Source organism: Melanostigma gelatinosum, assembly GCF_949748355.1.
Source record: "Melanostigma gelatinosum genome assembly, chromosome: 3".
Lineage (NCBI taxonomy): Eukaryota > Metazoa > Chordata > Actinopteri > Perciformes > Zoarcidae > Melanostigma > Melanostigma gelatinosum.
Genome location: NC_136636.1, coordinates 12,020,614 through 12,037,817, shown reverse-complemented (window position 1 = coordinate 12,037,817; position 17,204 = coordinate 12,020,614). Strand labels below are relative to the sequence as shown.

Below are 17,204 nucleotides of genomic sequence, written 5' to 3'. Positions count from 1 at the left end.
TGCAAACACACGGCATCCTCAGTTTGGCCAACCTCTAACTGATCCTGTAACTGCTCCTCTTCGATTATGTCCTCTTGGATTTGTTCAACTGCATCATCGATGTCGTTATCTTCAATTGGAGACGGTTCAACCTCCTCGTCCTCCACACACGAGTCCAGAAGTGACGTTGCATCTTCAGGTTGCTGCTTAGCGATGCAGTCATGTAGAGGGATTCCTAGGATCCTTTCAGCTCGCTCCTCCAACTTTTCCCTCTCAGAAACCGAAGATGAGGACATGCAGCAGGAAGAGATTTCACTTTGTCCCTCGGGTGCCTTTTTCTCCAAAAGATCTGAGTCGAGTTTGGTCTCAGGCATTTCATGAGGGGGGTTTGTTTCTGTGTTTTGGTCAGTTGTCTCTTCCTGATTCAGCTGACCGTTTGATTGGACACATTCAGGAGAGACGGTCGTTTGAGTATCACGTTGAATGTGTTCGGTGTGTAAATAGTGAACATGCTCTTTCTTGGGTGATGGAATCAGCTCCATTTTAACAACAACACAGGTTGTGTCGATAACCAGAAGACCCTTACTGTCCTCACATTCTGTGTCTGACTTGATGTCCGGTCTTCTTACTTCAACATTAATCGGATGAACTGTTCTTTCTGGGTCTTGCAGAACATCTGATTCTCCTTCCTCGCTGTTTGCTTTCAAACATGGGGATGACCTCTCAGTTTCAGCCCTGCTTGTAACACTCGGCTCCCTCCACAGAGGATATTTGACTGACACAGAATGCACTGATTGAGCAGACATTCCCCCAAATGTAGAATCCGCATCACTTGTATTCGCTCTTTCTGGGGACACAATATCTGTCTCTGCTTTTTCTGATAGATTAACCTCAAGCATCTCACTTTCTACGCAGGTTGGTGTCTCCTTCTGTTTGGCTTTGACATTCCTCCCATCGCAAGTGTTTGACTGCTCTGTGAGTGTTGGCGCTCTGAAGTCTACCTCATCTGCAAGTTTGTGTGTTTGATTTATGCCACTACTGTCCCTTAGACTTTTCGGAATACCTCCTAATACTGTGTTTGTTTGTAAAGTACAAAGTGGCAAAGATGAGGTTTCTGTGGTGCCTGCTATTCGAGACACCAAGCAGAATATGGTCATCCCACCTGTCTTTTTCTTTAATCTGAACTCCCTTCCTTCAATTACCTTTGAGGACAGTTCCTCACTTATCTTTTTATTCTCAACTGTTTGCACATACAACACACCCTCGCGCTGTATGTGTTTTTCCTGGACACTAAAAGGACTACTTGCCTGTAAAGCATCTGTTTCCTGTCGTCTGTGCTTTAGTCCTTCAAGCTCGAGGAAGCCTTTTTGATTCCCATCTGCTTTTGTAAACTCCTCTTTCTCTCCTTTTCTGTGATGGCGCAGATCTGCAGATACATCCTGCGTTCTCAGTGTGGGCTGTGACCAGTTGGCTTGTCTCTTACCTGTCTGCTCCCATCTGGTGTCCCAGTGGTGCAATGCAGGTGAGCCTTTATGTGGGCTGTCATAGGGAGGGGGAGCAATATAGCCAGGAGGTTGGCTGAACATCCTCCGTTGGTAGTCGGCCTTTTCTTTCATGTCCAGCATGTGGCTTGTGTCGGTGGCAGGAGTTTGTGATGGATAATAAGTCGCAGCTTGCTGTCTGCCCCCTCTATCACACCACAGTCCTGATTCTCTGATGTTTGCAGATTGTCTGACTTGTTGCAGCGCTGCCGCTCGAGGATCTGTCCCACTCCTGCTGTCCCTCTCTGGAGCCCTGCTGCTCTCCAGCAGCCCCTGAGAGGAGCCCCTCAACTCTGCCTCTATACGTCTCCTCCGTGGAAGTGAATGGCTGTATCGAGCTGCCCATGCCTCCAGCTCTCGATGGCTGCTGTCGCTCCTCTTAGCAGAAGCTTCCCTGTTGTGGCGCACAGGACCACAGGGCTCCAACCTCCTCTGCCACCCCTCCCTCAGAAATCCTCTCTCATATTCTCTCGCTGCTCGCTGAGCTGCTGTCCACTCTCTGTCTCCCTGCTCCTGGTGCTGCTGAGTGTGACGGTCTAGAATAAAAGGGAAGTGGGAGGAAGAAGGAATGGCCAGCTCTTGGTCCGTCCAGTTAGTGTACTCCTGTGGAGCCCCTCCGGCTCTTGATCCTCGTACACTCCAGTATCTGGACTCCCTGCCTTGATCCTGCTGCTCACCATAATACAGTGGATAATGGGGTACCTGATGTCTGTCATGGTAGCTGTGGGTGAAATGGAAAATATGTAAAAGCCACATTTAATTTCTTGATATGTGTTTTAGAAAATCTACTTCTTACAAGTAGCTCATTTTAGCATCATTTATTGCATCAATGTGGTACAATGCTGATGTCCAACAAGTGAAGATATTGTGCAGTTTCTCAAACAAGCATAACAAAGGCAACAGTCTCTGTCATCTAATAATTACAGTGATTGAAAAGGCAATCATAGCACTGAACTCACTTATGTGTACAATTTCTCCCAGGAACAGTACCAAATTTGGAGTATAGAGGCGACTGTCCCTGATTCTCGGGCCAGAACTCCATCTTTTGGATGAAACATAGAAAGGATCATATATTTAACTGTGTCAGTGTGTTGTTAACATGCATAAAATCTAGACTCAAAAGCATATTTTAGCGTTGAATATAATATAATAATACTAAAAAGTCCCAGCTGTAATTTAGATAATGGAGAGATTAGTTCACACATTCGACACTTACCTTTAATTCCTGTTTTCAGATGTTTGTCCTTGCTGCTCATGAGGTTATGTGAGGTCTAATGAAGTCACAACAGGACAACTTGTTTTAAAAGGACCATCGTTTTCAGTCCCCCTCCCACTCGACACACACACCTACACATACTCACACACACATACACACATACACACACTCCCATGTCACTGTAGCCCATCCTCCTCTCATCCGGTCAACATGTCCAAATACCACTCAGGAATTGTTTTATCAGGTTTTTAGAATTACCATCTTCAGCCTCATCATTCCTCTTTAAAGTCATACAAAACTAATGTAAAGGAGTCCGGTTTGTTTTTCCACATTTATAAAACAAACAGTTTTGTTCAGAAAGAGAAAGTCAACTGTAACATTTTTTAATTAGCAGGTTTTCAATCGGCTCATATGGAACTCGGGTCAACATTACCACTTCTTCAATGGACATGTTTTCATAACTTTGCCCAAATAATCATGAATGACAACAAAATCAGTGATCTGCACTTTGCACGGCACCCGTGTGGGGGGTGCTCGGCGTGATGGCAGGCAGGCTCTACATGGAGATAGGGATCTGTTGTTTTGTCGGCTGAATTGTAGCGGAGGGCGAGACGTGCAGCGGACGGGCTCTCTCCCTTTCTTTGAAACTCTCCAGCGTAACAAACAGGCTTTCCTTCTCTGAACAGAAAGTCTGTACATCAGCAGAGAGCAGGAGAGAGGGGATGAAGTACGTACAGACAGCAGGCTGCAGGGAGGGCAATCTGTTGATGTTGACAGAATAGTTGGTGGATGGGATAAACTTTGTTTTGGGTTTTGTCTATCTCAATAAAAACAATACTGTACAACAGCCCACATGCTAAACGGTAGATGTTCGATTATCCAGTTCAGGCTTGCTTTATTATTGCTAGAATCTTTAGTACTGGATTCATGTCACAGAAGTTTAGAACGATATTTTGACATGTTGGACTGTAGCTTTCTAATTTATGTCTGTCTCGATTGAGCTGATGTAAAATTGCACAGAAGACGGAAATGTGAATGTTGACACAATGACTAGTATCCATTATTACTGTGAACATTCGTTTTTGCATTGTTCTGAGTTTTGATGCTGCTGATCGATAAAAGTCTGACACTCCATCACCTTGTGTGGAGGGAGGACTGGTGTTACTTTGATTTAAAGCCCCTAAAAACAGAACTTTAAATATTCATGACCAAATGAGCAACAACAAAAAAACATCCTTGGGTATTATTTATGAATTGTATCGCTCAGAATCAGCTTTATTGTGACTCAAACTAAATTAATCCTCTTCATCAGGATTGTGTGGGTGTGGTTTGATCAGATTTGATTGACAACAGTTTAGCAACATACATAAGCAAGCAATCCCAAAGACGTCATCACATTTTCATTCAAATGTTGCTGAACCCTCATTGGTGCATGCAGGATTTAATGTCACCTTTTTCCAACAGAGCCCCGCCTACTTTTAACCAGAGGACAACAGATGACATGTTTTCAGGGTCTTTAAAGCTGTGATCATGTGGCTTGTGTTGAATCAAATCTGAAGATGAATGCAGGTCAGTTCTCTTTGTAACAGCATCCTTCCAGAAACCGGAAGCAGAAACAGGGGTGTCTGACTACGAACAGGCCGCTGTGTCACTTATTAATAAAATGAACCTAGACAGTGTTTTAACTGAGACAACAATCAGAAATACAAACATGAAATATGTGATTTAAACTTTCAATTTAGAGCAGAGGAACAGTTGACCATTTTTTCAAGACATGCACAGATAACCTTGTCAAACTCATCTCTGAAAGTACATTGTGCATGATAACCACAACACAGAGTCAAAATGAAGAACTAGAGAATGAAATGAAGAACCTGAAGTCTCCAGTCAGGATATCATGAGCAGACCTGCACTGAAACCTGAAGCTGTAACGACAGAGCTGATCCTGTCTCAGAGAAAACAAGTCGAAACACGAGAAGCTGAGGACAACCGACTTCAGATTTCATCTAAACATAAGGCAGACATTCTTCATAGAAACATTGAGTCTCGTGCTCTTTCCACATTTTGGACGAGCGATATGTACCACGGCTCTGTTCTTGCACAGATGAGCTAGTGTCTGCACCAGCAGTGGGTAAGTCTCTGGGAGGTAAATTAATATCTGCACGAGCACCAGATGCCAGTCAGAAGAGAAGTTCACGTGGTCCTCACCCCAGGACAGAGGGAGGACGGGTGGTAGGCCAACCCCTGGATGGCATGTTAGCAGAGACGTTGGCTTGAATTTGTGGGAGCGTCACGACTGCTCCTGAAAATATAAGAACATTTGATTCCAATGTGTTGTTGATGAAACTCTCAACTCAAGATGCAATTATATTTTATGTAGCTACAGATGGATGCACCACCTATATCACATCCAGGTACTGTAACTATATATGAAAACAAATAGATCAGGATGTTGTGACAATGCTGAATAAGTGACAGTGGTACGTTTTCAACGCTGACACTATATGAGCAACACCTGCTGTGGCGGCAGCAGCAGATCAACAGCGCCTCTGGTGGAAGCAGCTGCGAGTTGCATGTCTTTGGACTGGAAGTGTGTTTGAGCAGGAGTTCACGTCCAGAGCCCAATGAAGGGTCTCTCCAATGGACAAGCAAGAGCCCGAAAAATAACTCTCCTACATAAAGGCTACAAACAGCCAGGACATATTGCCACTTATCATCATTACAGTTAATGTATTCCTCCGCAGTGCAGACGTCATACCGAGGCGTGCTTTAGTGCTATCTAACACGTGTTAACAGCTGAATGTGTGGTTGTATCCCGTCTTTTATTTTTAGTCTGCCCTTTAAGAGTGTGTGAGAAAGAGAGCGGGAACTGTAAATTATACTGTCCGTACATTTTATCAGAATGTATCATTTCTCTCACTGAAACTGGGTATTTAGTTTGTCAATGTAGTTACGTGAGGCTCTTAATCTGAAAAGTAACACGTAGCTTCCGGGTGAGCGGACCTATCAAAGAAGTTTAATTTCCTAAAAGAGGACTTTGTATCCTACAAATTAACAGTGCAGTCTGGAATATGTAACATACCATATTTTCACATGAAGAGTAATCTAAAACTTTAAAAAATACCTTTTACATCTCATATTGATGAATGTAAAAACTTCATAACCCATTAATCTTGATCTATTATGGCTAAAGATCATTTTCACGGTCAATCTCCCAATTCTTTACTTGGTTAATTGTTTGGTGTATAAAACATTGAAAAATGTAAATCACAAGTAGATGTCCCCAAATTGCTTATTTTGTCCATATCAACATTCAAAAACCAAACAATATTTAATATATGATGCTATAAAACAGAGAAACGCAGCAAATCTCACGTTTGAGAAGCAGAAACCATCAAATGTTTTGCATTTGTGCTTCAAAAGTGATTTACATAATCAATTTGTAAAACAGTTTATATAATTTAAAGTCAATTGTTTCAGTATCTATGCATAAATGCTACAATTTAAAACACAAAACACCATGTTCCAGGTTTATTTAAAAAAAGAAGAAAGAAAAAGTTGTCTCTTCACCGGTTTTGTTCGGAAAACAAAACTCAAGTACAATGGCAATTATTTTTCACACACAACTCTACATCAATGACAAAGATGATTTAACAGGTGTATAGAGTAGAGTACAGATATGTTAAATAAAGCTCTTCATTTCCGCTCGTCAGTCTTTATAGAACACCAGAACACGTAAAGAAGCTCCAACTAAAATGTAAAGTGTCCAATCTGAAAATAAAATAAAAATGTTGTCTTCATACGTCTGCTTTCTCAGAGTGGACAATAACCGTTGGGTTGAGACTACAGATACACTTGAATCAATATACAGTACTTCTGCCAGAGACAGAACCTCTTGATGATTTGAAGCTATTGAAAAATAAATAATTATTTTCATCATACAGATGACAGTAGTATTACATCGATAACACAACCCCCCCCCCCAGGCCTCAATATGTGCAAACTGCAAGAGTTAATTAAAAAAGGTAGCACTTTAAGCTCCAAGGACCGAGAAACAAACAAATGAGCACTTCATGAAAAGCGCAGCAGGGGTGACACAGGTATGCTTTTAGAATTACAGGATGAATTGGAGAAAGTTCATGACGGTCTACCAACTCCTGAGGCTGACGATTAAGTAACGATCTCAATATTATCTTTAAATTGTGCAGTAAAGGGATACAAAAAAAAAAGGTGGTCCTTAAACCAAAGGAATATTTTCGGTAGTAAATGATTATTCTAATCATATCTGGTACTGTCCTCGTACAAAACATTTTATTTTAGCCTGTCAAGGTAAAATACTGAGCCGGGACAAAGATGTAATGGAGGAATGTAAATCAATTTGAGATGAGATCTACTGCATATTTCTCTTTCACAAACATTCGTTCTTGTCACATCTTTCTCACAGAATCAACATGTTTGCAATGATACTTGGTGGAAATGATGCATTGTCACACAACAAATGTCACAATTCATGCTTTGAGTTCGAGCAGAAAACACTCTGCTTTAGCATTTAGACATTGGTAGTCAATTTGTATACACCACAAAGTGTTTTTCTTTTGTTAAGACAAGTACATATGTCAACATAGTGAGGTTCGGCTTGGCTATTTGGGCGCCTGTCACGTGATAAAATAGCCACAGCTCAGACGGATTGTTGATTTTTTCTTCTTTTCTTTCATCAAAATCAACCACAAAACGTCTCCAAGCTGCCCAAAGTGCACCTGCAACGGGACGAGGAATTATTCTCAACATTTCCTGGTATGAAAAGGCAGTTAGCTTTGTTTTGGGTAGAACCGAGACCAAGACCACACAGACGCACGACAAACACCCACACAGAAAACAAGAGCCAGAGGAATGCATGATTAAAACTTTGTTCCAAAAAGAATAAAAATTAGAACGATGACTATGACAAAGAGGATCAAAATGACCAGCATCTTTCTGTTCTTCTTCTGGTACTGTTCTGCCTGCAAAGAAAATGAAAAAAAAAAAAGAAGTCAAACACTGCATTTCACTTGCTCTCAATTTAATGAATAAAAGCAAACCATTCAGTGTTTTATGCAAATTGAGACCAAACTGATTAGATCACTGTAAAAGACATTTATAATATATAATAACATAACTGTGTCTTGTAGCGTGCTGAAAGTTGCATTTTGTTTTTTTCTTGAGGTTGTTAACATTCATTATTAGCTTCCAAACAAAAGTGTTTAGTGTCTAAACAAATAACCTAGAAAATTTATCTTGAATTAACAGCAATCTGAAATGTAAATTTGGGATAAAAAAAATTAAATAAATGGAGCCAGTCAACGAGCCAAAATGTGTATGAAGACATGAGCGTGTTTACCTTTTGTAACTGTTTCATTCCATCTTCTGTTTTCACACAAGCCTGCTCCACGTTGAAGTCAATTCTGTCAAGAACGGTCCCCTAGATGGAGAAGAGGAGGGACTTCTGTGAGCAGAGGAACATTTCAGTTGTAGATTCTTTGTGAGTTTGGAGTAGCATTGCCACTAACCTAATAATTCCCATTCAAGCTTTGTTGATACGAATACGACAGATGAAATGTCAATATGTACATTTTGGAGTCATGAGGGTATAACTCACTCACGCTTGTATGTGGAGGACCAGAGTGTTTGTCTTTGGTACCTCAGTGACTGGACTCATGCCATCATTATTAAGTCTAATTGATTCTGTGTGTAAGCCTGTCAGGACCGACTCAAATACCTGTTCCACCACCATTACAGCCAAGTCCCTGAAAATCTCATTCAGATCTGAGATGGACTGCACGATCTGTCGGATCTCCTGCTCTCGTTCTTCCACCATAACAGCGTTCTCCTCCACCAGCATCAGCTGGTCGTCTGTGAAACCCTGAAAGGAGAGAAAGAAAAAGAAGTAGGTGATTCATTATTCCTCCAAATGCAACCACACATGTAGCCACCGCCTCAGTAGATACCACTCCAGAACAAATTACAGATTTCAATTTTCATTTATTATTTATTAGTAGTGGCCAGAGGACAGTACAGCTGCACTTCAGGACTGCTTTGGTACCACAGACTGGGACATGTTCAAGCAGGCAGCCACCTACAACCATCACATTAACATTCAAGAATACACAGAGACAGTCACAGGTTACATCACCAAGTGCATTGATGATGTAACTACCACCAGAGCCATCACCATCCGAGCCAACCAGAAGCCATGGCTGACAGGGGAGGTCCGCACACTGCTCAAGGCTCGCGACACCGCCTTCAGAGCTGGAGACCCAGCTGGGCTGGGAGCAGCCAGGGCTGACCTGTGCCGTGGCATCAGGAAAGCTAAACGACTGTACACCAGGAAAATCACAGGACATTTCAAAGACAGCAGGGACTCACGGAGCCTGTGGCAGGGCATTAGGACCATAACGGACTACAAACTACCGCCACAGACCTGTGACAGTCACACCTCCCTGCTTAACAACCTCAATGGCTTCTTTGCACGCTTCGAAGCACAGAACAACACACCTGCGCAGAAAACCACCCCCCCCACCGACGACCAGGCTCTGTGCCTGTCCCCAGCCAGTGTGAGGAGCACACTGCTGAGGATTAATACCCGCAAGGCTGCGGGACCTGACAACATTCCTGGTCGTGTGCTGAGGGACTGCGCAGAGGAGCTCACGGATGTCCTCACCGACATCTTTAACACCTCCCTGAGCCAGGCTGTTGTTCCCACGTGCTTCAAGGAAACCACCATCATTCCTGTGCCGAAGAAGTCATCTCCAGCCTGCTTCAACGACTACCGCCCCGTCGCATTGACTTCTACCATCATGAAGTGTTTCGAAAGGCTGGTCATGAAGCAGATCAAATCCACCCTTCCTCCCTCCCTGGACCCGTTTCAGTTTGCTTACCGAACTAAGCGGTCCACAGAGGATGCAATCTCCTCCGCTCTACACCCAGCCCTCACACACCTGGACACTAAGAACTCCTACGTCAGAATGCTGTTCATAGATTTCAGCTCAGCATTCAATACAATCATCCCCCAGCAGCTTGTGTGTAAACTTACAGACCTGGGCCTCAGCCCCTCTCTCTGCAACTGGTTGTTGGACTTCCTCACAGAGAGACCACAAGCTGTTCGGGTCAACAACAACACTTCGAACACACTAACACTGAGTACGGGGGCCCCCCAAGGTTGTGTGCTCAGCCCCCTTCTCTTCACCCTGCTGACCCATGACTGTAAACCCAACTACAGCTCCAACCACATCGTGAAGTTCGCTGACGACACTACCGTGGTAGGTCTCATCAGCCACAACGATGAGACTAACTACAGGAAGGAAGTGAACCAGCTGGTCCGTTGGTGCCAAAATAACAATCTCTTCCTCAATGTGGGGAAAACAAAGGAGATTGTTGTTGACTTCAGGAGAACCCACTCCCAACCCCCCCTCCCTCTGACCATCAATGGTGCTGCTGTGGAACAGGTGAGCAGCACCAAATTCCTCGGTGTGACAATCACAGACAATCACAGATGACCTCACCTGGAACAGCAACACCACTGCACTGGCAAAGAAGGCCCAGCAACGCCTGTACTTCATCAGGAAGCTCAAGCGAGCAGGAGCCCCCCCCCCCATCATGCTCTCATTCTACCGAGGCGCCACTGAGAGCATCCTCAGCAGCTGCATCACGCTGTGGTTCGGAAGCTGCACCGCCTCCAACCGCAAGAGCCTGCAGCGCATTGTGAACTCTGCCCAGAGGATCATCGGAGTCTCACTCCCTACACTACAGGACATTTACAACACCCGCCTCACCCGCAAAGCACTCGGCATTGCGGGTGACCCCACCCACCCCTCCAACAGCCTCTTCAGCCTCCTGCCTTCAGGGAGAAGGTTCCGCAGTCTCCGTTCGAGCTCTACCCGGCTGAGGAACAGCTTCTTCCACCAGGCGGTCAGGATGCTGAACTCTCTCCCTCCCTCTCTCCTCTCGCTCCCCCTCTCTCCCCCCCTGCCATCTCTCCCCTGACCTCTCTACCCTCCCCCTCACCCACCTTTCCCCACTGCCTCAAATGGAACATACCAGGACATCTACTCCCCCTCACACCCCTTCCCTCATCCAGCACCAGTCACTTTTTATCAGCACCAGTCACTTTTTATCAGCACCAGTCACTTTTTATTCTCTGCTGCTACTTGTTTAATCCTTTATCTAGGCCCTTATGTTCTTAACTTTATTCTATTATATGTTATATGTTCATGTCTATATTACACTGTGGGACTGCGAGAAACGGCATTTCGAATTTTCTGTATGCATAACACATGTGGAAACTTTGACAATAAAGTGAACTTTGAACTTTGAACTTTGAACTTGAACTTCATTTCATGTCAAAATTAAAAAGAAAAACAATTAATTCTGCATTTAATTATTCCACGAAGTAGATTTTAGCAGACACCCTGATGGCAAAAGGACATCCATCTGCACAGCAATGCTGCCCCAACACATTTCGGGCAAGTGAATGAGTCAATGTTTTTAAAAATATATATTTAAAAATAGTTTAATTATACTTGGAAACATTCGTCATCTGTTGATATGTAACACATATAACATGTGTGATATGGTGATGGATGTTTTTAAAAGTCGGTCACCTTGTCATATACAGCTAATTCTTCATCCTCTTCCATTAAGGGACCAGAGTCAAAAAAGTGCTTTGATCTCTCCTCCCGATTCCTCATACCTGGAATAAAAACAAATGACGTGAAAATATCTCGAAGATAAAAGAGATATACCGTTAGTAATGGTTACAAATGTGATGTTACAAAAGCAATCGGCCAATCCCAGCTTCACTGCAGCGCTTACGTTTTAGGTAGCCGGACTGTGTGTGCCTGAAATTGGTGGACAGCTCCTGCAGGCTCTGAGCCAGGGACGAGACCACGTTCCTCAACAGCCTCTCCTCCTGCTCGGTACAGTGACCGCAACGAGACTGCAAGCTCGTCACAGCTCGCTGGCATCGATGAAACATCTGCAGACGACACAAAAATACTGAGCGAGCAGAAACGAACTCCCATGTTTCATTTTAAATTCCTCGACACTAAATATTGTCAGACTGTGCATACACAGTCAAGATTCAATACTGTATCATGCTCTTCTGACTTTGTGCTCAACTAAAAACATCTGCCACATCTGTGTTTAAGGTTTTTTTTATCTATACAAATATACATTATCTCTATTAACTACACTGGTAAATGATTGTACCTGTGTAATCTCCTGAGTCGTGATTTCTATGGCATGCTCTTCCTCACTACTGTCATCAAGTGTGGGTCGGTTCATATGCTTGTCGTGTAGTACGGCCAGGTCCTTCATCTTTTGCCGAACCCGTGTGATTTCATACTGGATCTGAAAGGAGAAACTCGATGGTTAAAAGCCGTGTGACTTCACGTTGTACACAAACTATTGGGATCACACAGAAGATTTCACCGGTTTAACATTACAGGATTCCAAACAGACGCATTTGTGAGCTTTCGGTCTAATAAATAGGGATATTGTATTCGTAGGTCAGCCTTTTACAGATAGGTTCATATATTTCTGATCCAATCCCATGTGTTAGTTTCACCTCATCAACCCCCTCTATCCATTTGGGGGGCAGTTTCTTTGTGACTCCAATGGCCGCTTCAGGATCCAGACTGATTCCCGACACCAGGGCCATTCGATCATCAGCCAGCTTAAAAACACAAACATATTGTTCAATTAAAAACATTGTATGTAGTAATTCAACACGATGACGACGGTGAAGCATTTTATGCATCTTATGTAATTTATCAACAATACCTCATCAAGCTCCTAATGTGATTGGCAGATAGCAGATTGGTCCGATCCAATAGAGGAAAAAGAAACGGGAGAGAAGGACAGAAGTAACAGAAAGTGAGCCCTAGAAAACATCTGCTGTAAATACCAAACCCCAGCCCCCAACAATGAATTCATTTGAATGTCTGTACAGCAGAGGTTGTTAATATGAGATAGGAAATTCAAAATACTTTCTGCCTTGTTTTAGATAGTTACGTCTCATGTGTCTTGGCAAAGTGAGTTATTTTAAAGCGGCTTCAGCAAGCTGACTCACTTCTAATGGCAAACAAAATAGTTTTAGTTGAGTCATTGCCTTTTAGTAAATGCAAATATATATTTCAGCCTGTGGATATGTATGCACAGAATCATTAAACGACAGTAGCATACTGTTGGAACACAACTACAACAAACAACAGTTGAGTTGCTTTTTTCCCCCCAGTTTTCACTCTGCTCAAAATTAAATACATAAGTGATGAATTTCTAATTTCCACACCAATAATGTACCAACATCTTCTCTGTGACATTAGAGGAGAGTGCAGCAACATTTAAATCAACACAGTTTACAACATGGATGAACGCATGTATGAAGTGTAACACAGGGACAATGGGACCAAACATAAACAGTCACAGTGAAAGACAAGTAAGACATTAGACTACAAACACAATTGTTCATGTAACATTCCTACATCTCCATTTGAGCTACATGACACAATGTGCTTGGATCAGTGTAACAACTGTCCAGTCAGATGTTCTTGAAATTACAGCTCTATTCCAGGATCTGTAGAGATCTTTCACTATTCGACTCCACACTTTCTAGAATTTACTTTTTTGCAGGCCACTGACAGCTAAAGACCTACTTAGCATATTGATGGCGACCTATTGGTCAAAAGCCACTACAGCTATTCCTCATGGCTGGTCCATTATATCTGCGTCATCTACTGATGTCGCTCAAGTACAAATGCAGGCGACTGACTTGAGTAAAAAAGATAAATTACAGACAGTGTAGAAGCTGTGAATCTACTGAACATAGCAGTTGCACTGTCAGACGAACACTTTCCTCAGCTCTGGAGGACAAGGCCACAGCATCACGATTGCACTTCCTATCTCTGAGCCTACTTGCTGATAGTCCTGAGGTAAACCCCAGCACATCACTCCACACTGTATCATACACAGAGATGCACTAATGGACGGTGTCCATCCAGGAGCCACGGCCATTTAAAAAAGGTCTCCAATCTTTAATTTGGTTTGTACTGATTTGTTTGCGTAAGAGAAAGATCTGCCTCTCCAAGCCATCAGGAGCAGCAGAGGAAAGAAAGTTTATAAGAGGAGAAAAAAAATTAAGGTTAGGAGAAGAAAGTGTTCAGCAGCATATTTTGGTAAATGTATCCTCAACTGATGGGATTTCCTTGTGTTTAGTGACTCCGGGTGTTCAGGCTGTCAGCAATAAATCTACGTCAGGGAGCATTTAACTGGTTAAAATGTTCTCAGCTGAGTGTGAATGGTTGTGCACACACTGCACCTGCTTGCTGTGCAGCTGGCCTCCTCTACTAGCGACTTAGTAGCGACTACTAGCGACTGGATTTGTATCAGCCCCACCTCTCTGCCTTATCATGTGGATTGGGTATTTGGATTTTCATAATCGATCCAATAAAGATAAAGACCACTCGATGGTTATTAGTATTTCTGAATGACAAGCTAATCTCCTTGCCTCGGTTTGTGTCATACATGTTAAGTACAGGAGAACACCAGCTACGTTCTAGTGGAACAAGAATTACAGGTGCACAATTTGATCTCCACTAGATCAAATTACAATGTAGTGACGACAGCACACGTTTTACTAGAGAGAAGCACTATGTGGACATTAAAAAACACATGCTTTAACTTTCACAAAAAAACATCAATTCATTTTACAAACGTATCTTTTATCTTAGAAATGGGGAATACCAAGTAAAAGTTAGCCAATATTACATTTACTATAGACATTTAGCTGTTACGAGCTTAACAATATGCCTGCACAACCCTCTCCATCCTCCTCCAGCACCCCACTGAGTCAAATAAAGCAGTTCCCGCTGAGGTGAACTACTACCGTAATGACAGTACTACTAACACACACATGTATCTAAACAGCTAGCTAACACAGCTCAGTGACTGGCTATATGCAAATACACACACACACAGTAAAATGTCAAAACGATGCAGACCACTCACCGCAGCATTGCTACGTGTACTCAGACGGGGGTCGTATGTACTCACTTGCTCAGCCAATATCTGCCGGTTTTGGATCGCATTGTTCCGCATTAACAAGAAGGCATCGGTCAGACGCCTAGTGGCCATGACTGCCTTGTTTGATATATCAATTAAAACTGGATTAAATGCGGATCAGGTGATTTATTAAAAGGACGTCAACTGCCGCTGACCAGCTACTAACACCGCTAGCTTTAGCTTTAGCTTTAGTCCGCGACGGAAGATGAGGAAAACTCGCGATACAGCGCCTGTAGTGGACCGCAAACGACCTCAACGATACTTATCTGTCAGGCATCTCTCATACTTAAGTTAAAAGAGAGAAACATGACCGAGGGTTTCTTCTTAAATTGGATAATTTAACGCTAGATTAGTGACGTTATTCCGCTTTAGGAAACTACGGAAGTGGGAAAACGTAAACAACTGCGTGAAGTGCTTCTTCTTCTACTACTTATTTACTGCAGCTGTTGATTGTAACTGAAGCCCTTTATCGCCACCTACCGCCTCTGTTTATAATGCAGGACTAAGCATTATCTCCAGGATTGTTTCACTAAATATGATTTATATTAGCATGAAAGTTCGTTCTTGACCTTGGAAACAGAAGTTTGACATAACAATTCAAGGCCCACTTACTGGCATTTTCCCAGGGATTTCAACCATTGTAGGCAGTCTTCATCAACAGATGGAATTTACTCAATGATGGATCTGTTGACTTGTGAGCTCAGTATAGCTATTATGATTCCATCCATAGCACTTGAAGGACTTCTTGTCATGTCAAAGTCAAAGACCCCGTCCACTAAAAAAATGTTTTGCTTATTGTCACATCACTTGGATTTATGAGCTCACTGTGCAGAACGATGTATGTACAGAGTTTTACACTAAAAACAGTTTTCAAAATAATCTGCTGAAAGGGGAAGTTTCTCTGTGCTCACCTTAAATCTGAGTTTAAGACGTGTATGTACAAGCATAATTTGTGACATCACAACTCACTTGAAAGCCAATCATGATCCATTATGCAAGTGTGAAATTCGAAACCTCAAATGCACATACTGAACATGAACTGTTCCGTGAAGTAGGAGACATCTTGTGTCCAGTAGTTTAACTTTTTCTTTTGTTAAATCTTTTTAACAAATATTTGCATTTTCATTGATTCTGGATGTATATTTTTGTGATTATATATAATTTGGGATTTTATTTCCGAGGACATTCTTGTGGAAGAGTATTTTGTACACATCATTAAAATATATCTGGAAGATATGTTTATGCAGCAAAGTTCATTTCAAAACAATTTCAAAACAATTCCATTATGGTCGACTTACTTCACGAAGAAGACTGTGTAAACAGTAAGTGGACCTTGAGTTGTTAAACACATTTCACATGTGATAAATGACATACATGTGATTTTTAGATCCTATGTTAAATGTAAAACACTGTCACATGTTATATCATAAAACATAATTTGATATGTGATCAATTTACATATATAACATGTGGTTTTGAGACATTACTTTGCTCACATACACAGTAGCAAAATTGTTCCTTATTTAATTGCAAGTATGTATTTTATATATACCACAATGCATTGCAAACATATTATTATATGAATATATGCAAAATATGTGTCCATTGCATTGGGCCCAGATGATTGGTATGTAGTCACTGTCTTTGCATCTTTGCATGACTCCTTTCTCCTTTTCTTTGTCCACACTGTGGTCATGCCATGCCAACTTTTTTTCAAATATGCTCTGTGGTTCCTTCATGTTTCTCATCTTTCCCTGCCATCACATGCATATATTGTTCTTTCAGTTGGAGACAATATGGACCATGCCTCACCAGAAAACCTTTGACCTGCCAACTGGTCCTCCACTTTCAGTTTGTGGGATTTTATCTTCAGTGCATTTAGCGGACTGCACTCACTGCCTCAGCATATCTTATCAATGTGTCATGGACCTCAGCCCTTCTTAAAGAAAATTGGCAGAAAAGCAAACAGTTTGATTACACCTGTTTCAGACATGTCCTCAAATAATGTTAATCATTTGATCCCAAATAATGACAATTAGCAAAATTCCAGTTCATGTAAAATGTCAAGGCCCAGTCCAAGCCAATTTATAAGTTCACATATAATATATATTGTATCTACATCTGCTCATTCACTCTGTCAACGCTGGAAACCATGAGCCTGAACCTCATTTTGAGGCTTAAAGCCGCAGTATTTAGAAAACGTGTAGACTTGATGGCAGGGTGCAACAAATCAAACAAGTGCGCGTGCCTATTGCGTTTGTGTGCGTCAGTACACAGGCGAGATGGTGCCACTAACTGTAATTACGTCGCTGAAAGCTCCTCCTCCGCCCATTTCGTAATCCTTTATATCCGCTAATACCGCGACAGACGTTTAC

At 42.3% G+C, this 17,204-nt stretch overlaps 1 protein-coding gene across 3 annotated transcripts; it reads right to left on the bottom strand.

Moving 5' to 3' along the window:
• Window positions 1–6,252: 6,252 nt before the first annotated feature.
• stx16 (syntaxin 16) lies at window positions 6,253–15,217 on the bottom strand. Of its 3 annotated transcripts, XM_079265462.1 has the most exons (9): window positions 14,776–15,217; window positions 12,553–12,564; window positions 12,338–12,445; window positions 11,980–12,120; window positions 11,584–11,746; window positions 11,373–11,461; window positions 8,492–8,635; window positions 8,114–8,194; window positions 6,253–7,736 (listed from the first exon to the last, which is right to left on the bottom strand). In XM_079265462.1, exons 1-9 carry the CDS (start codon window positions 14,899–14,901, stop codon window positions 7,635–7,637), a joined length of 966 nt encoding a protein of 321 aa, XP_079121588.1. In that variant the 5' UTR covers window positions 14,902–15,217; the 3' UTR covers window positions 6,253–7,634. The 3 variants fall into 3 exon arrangements, with proteins under 3 accessions (XP_079121588.1, XP_079121589.1, XP_079121590.1); XM_079265463.1 differs by lacking the exon at window positions 12,553–12,564; XM_079265464.1 differs by lacking the exon at window positions 12,553–12,564 and having other exon boundaries at window positions 14,821–15,217.
• Between the last annotated feature and the right edge of the window lie 1,987 nt (window positions 15,218–17,204).

What these genes read in the sequence shown, in the direction of transcription:
- stx16 (XM_079265462.1), bottom strand. Translation starts at nt 14,901, where the DNA reads ATGGCCACTAGGCGTCTGACCGATGCCTTCTTGTTAATGCGGAACAAT. An exon ending in AATTAGCTGTATATGACAAG is followed by an intron (nt 8,636 to 11,372) that starts GTGACCGACTTT and finishes CTCTCCTTTCAG; the next exon opens with GGTTTCACAGACGACCAGCT. An exon ending in GAATGAAACAGTTACAAAAG is followed by an intron (nt 7,737 to 8,113) that starts GTAAACACGCTC and finishes TTTTCTTTGCAG; the next exon opens with GCAGAACAGTACCAGAAGAA.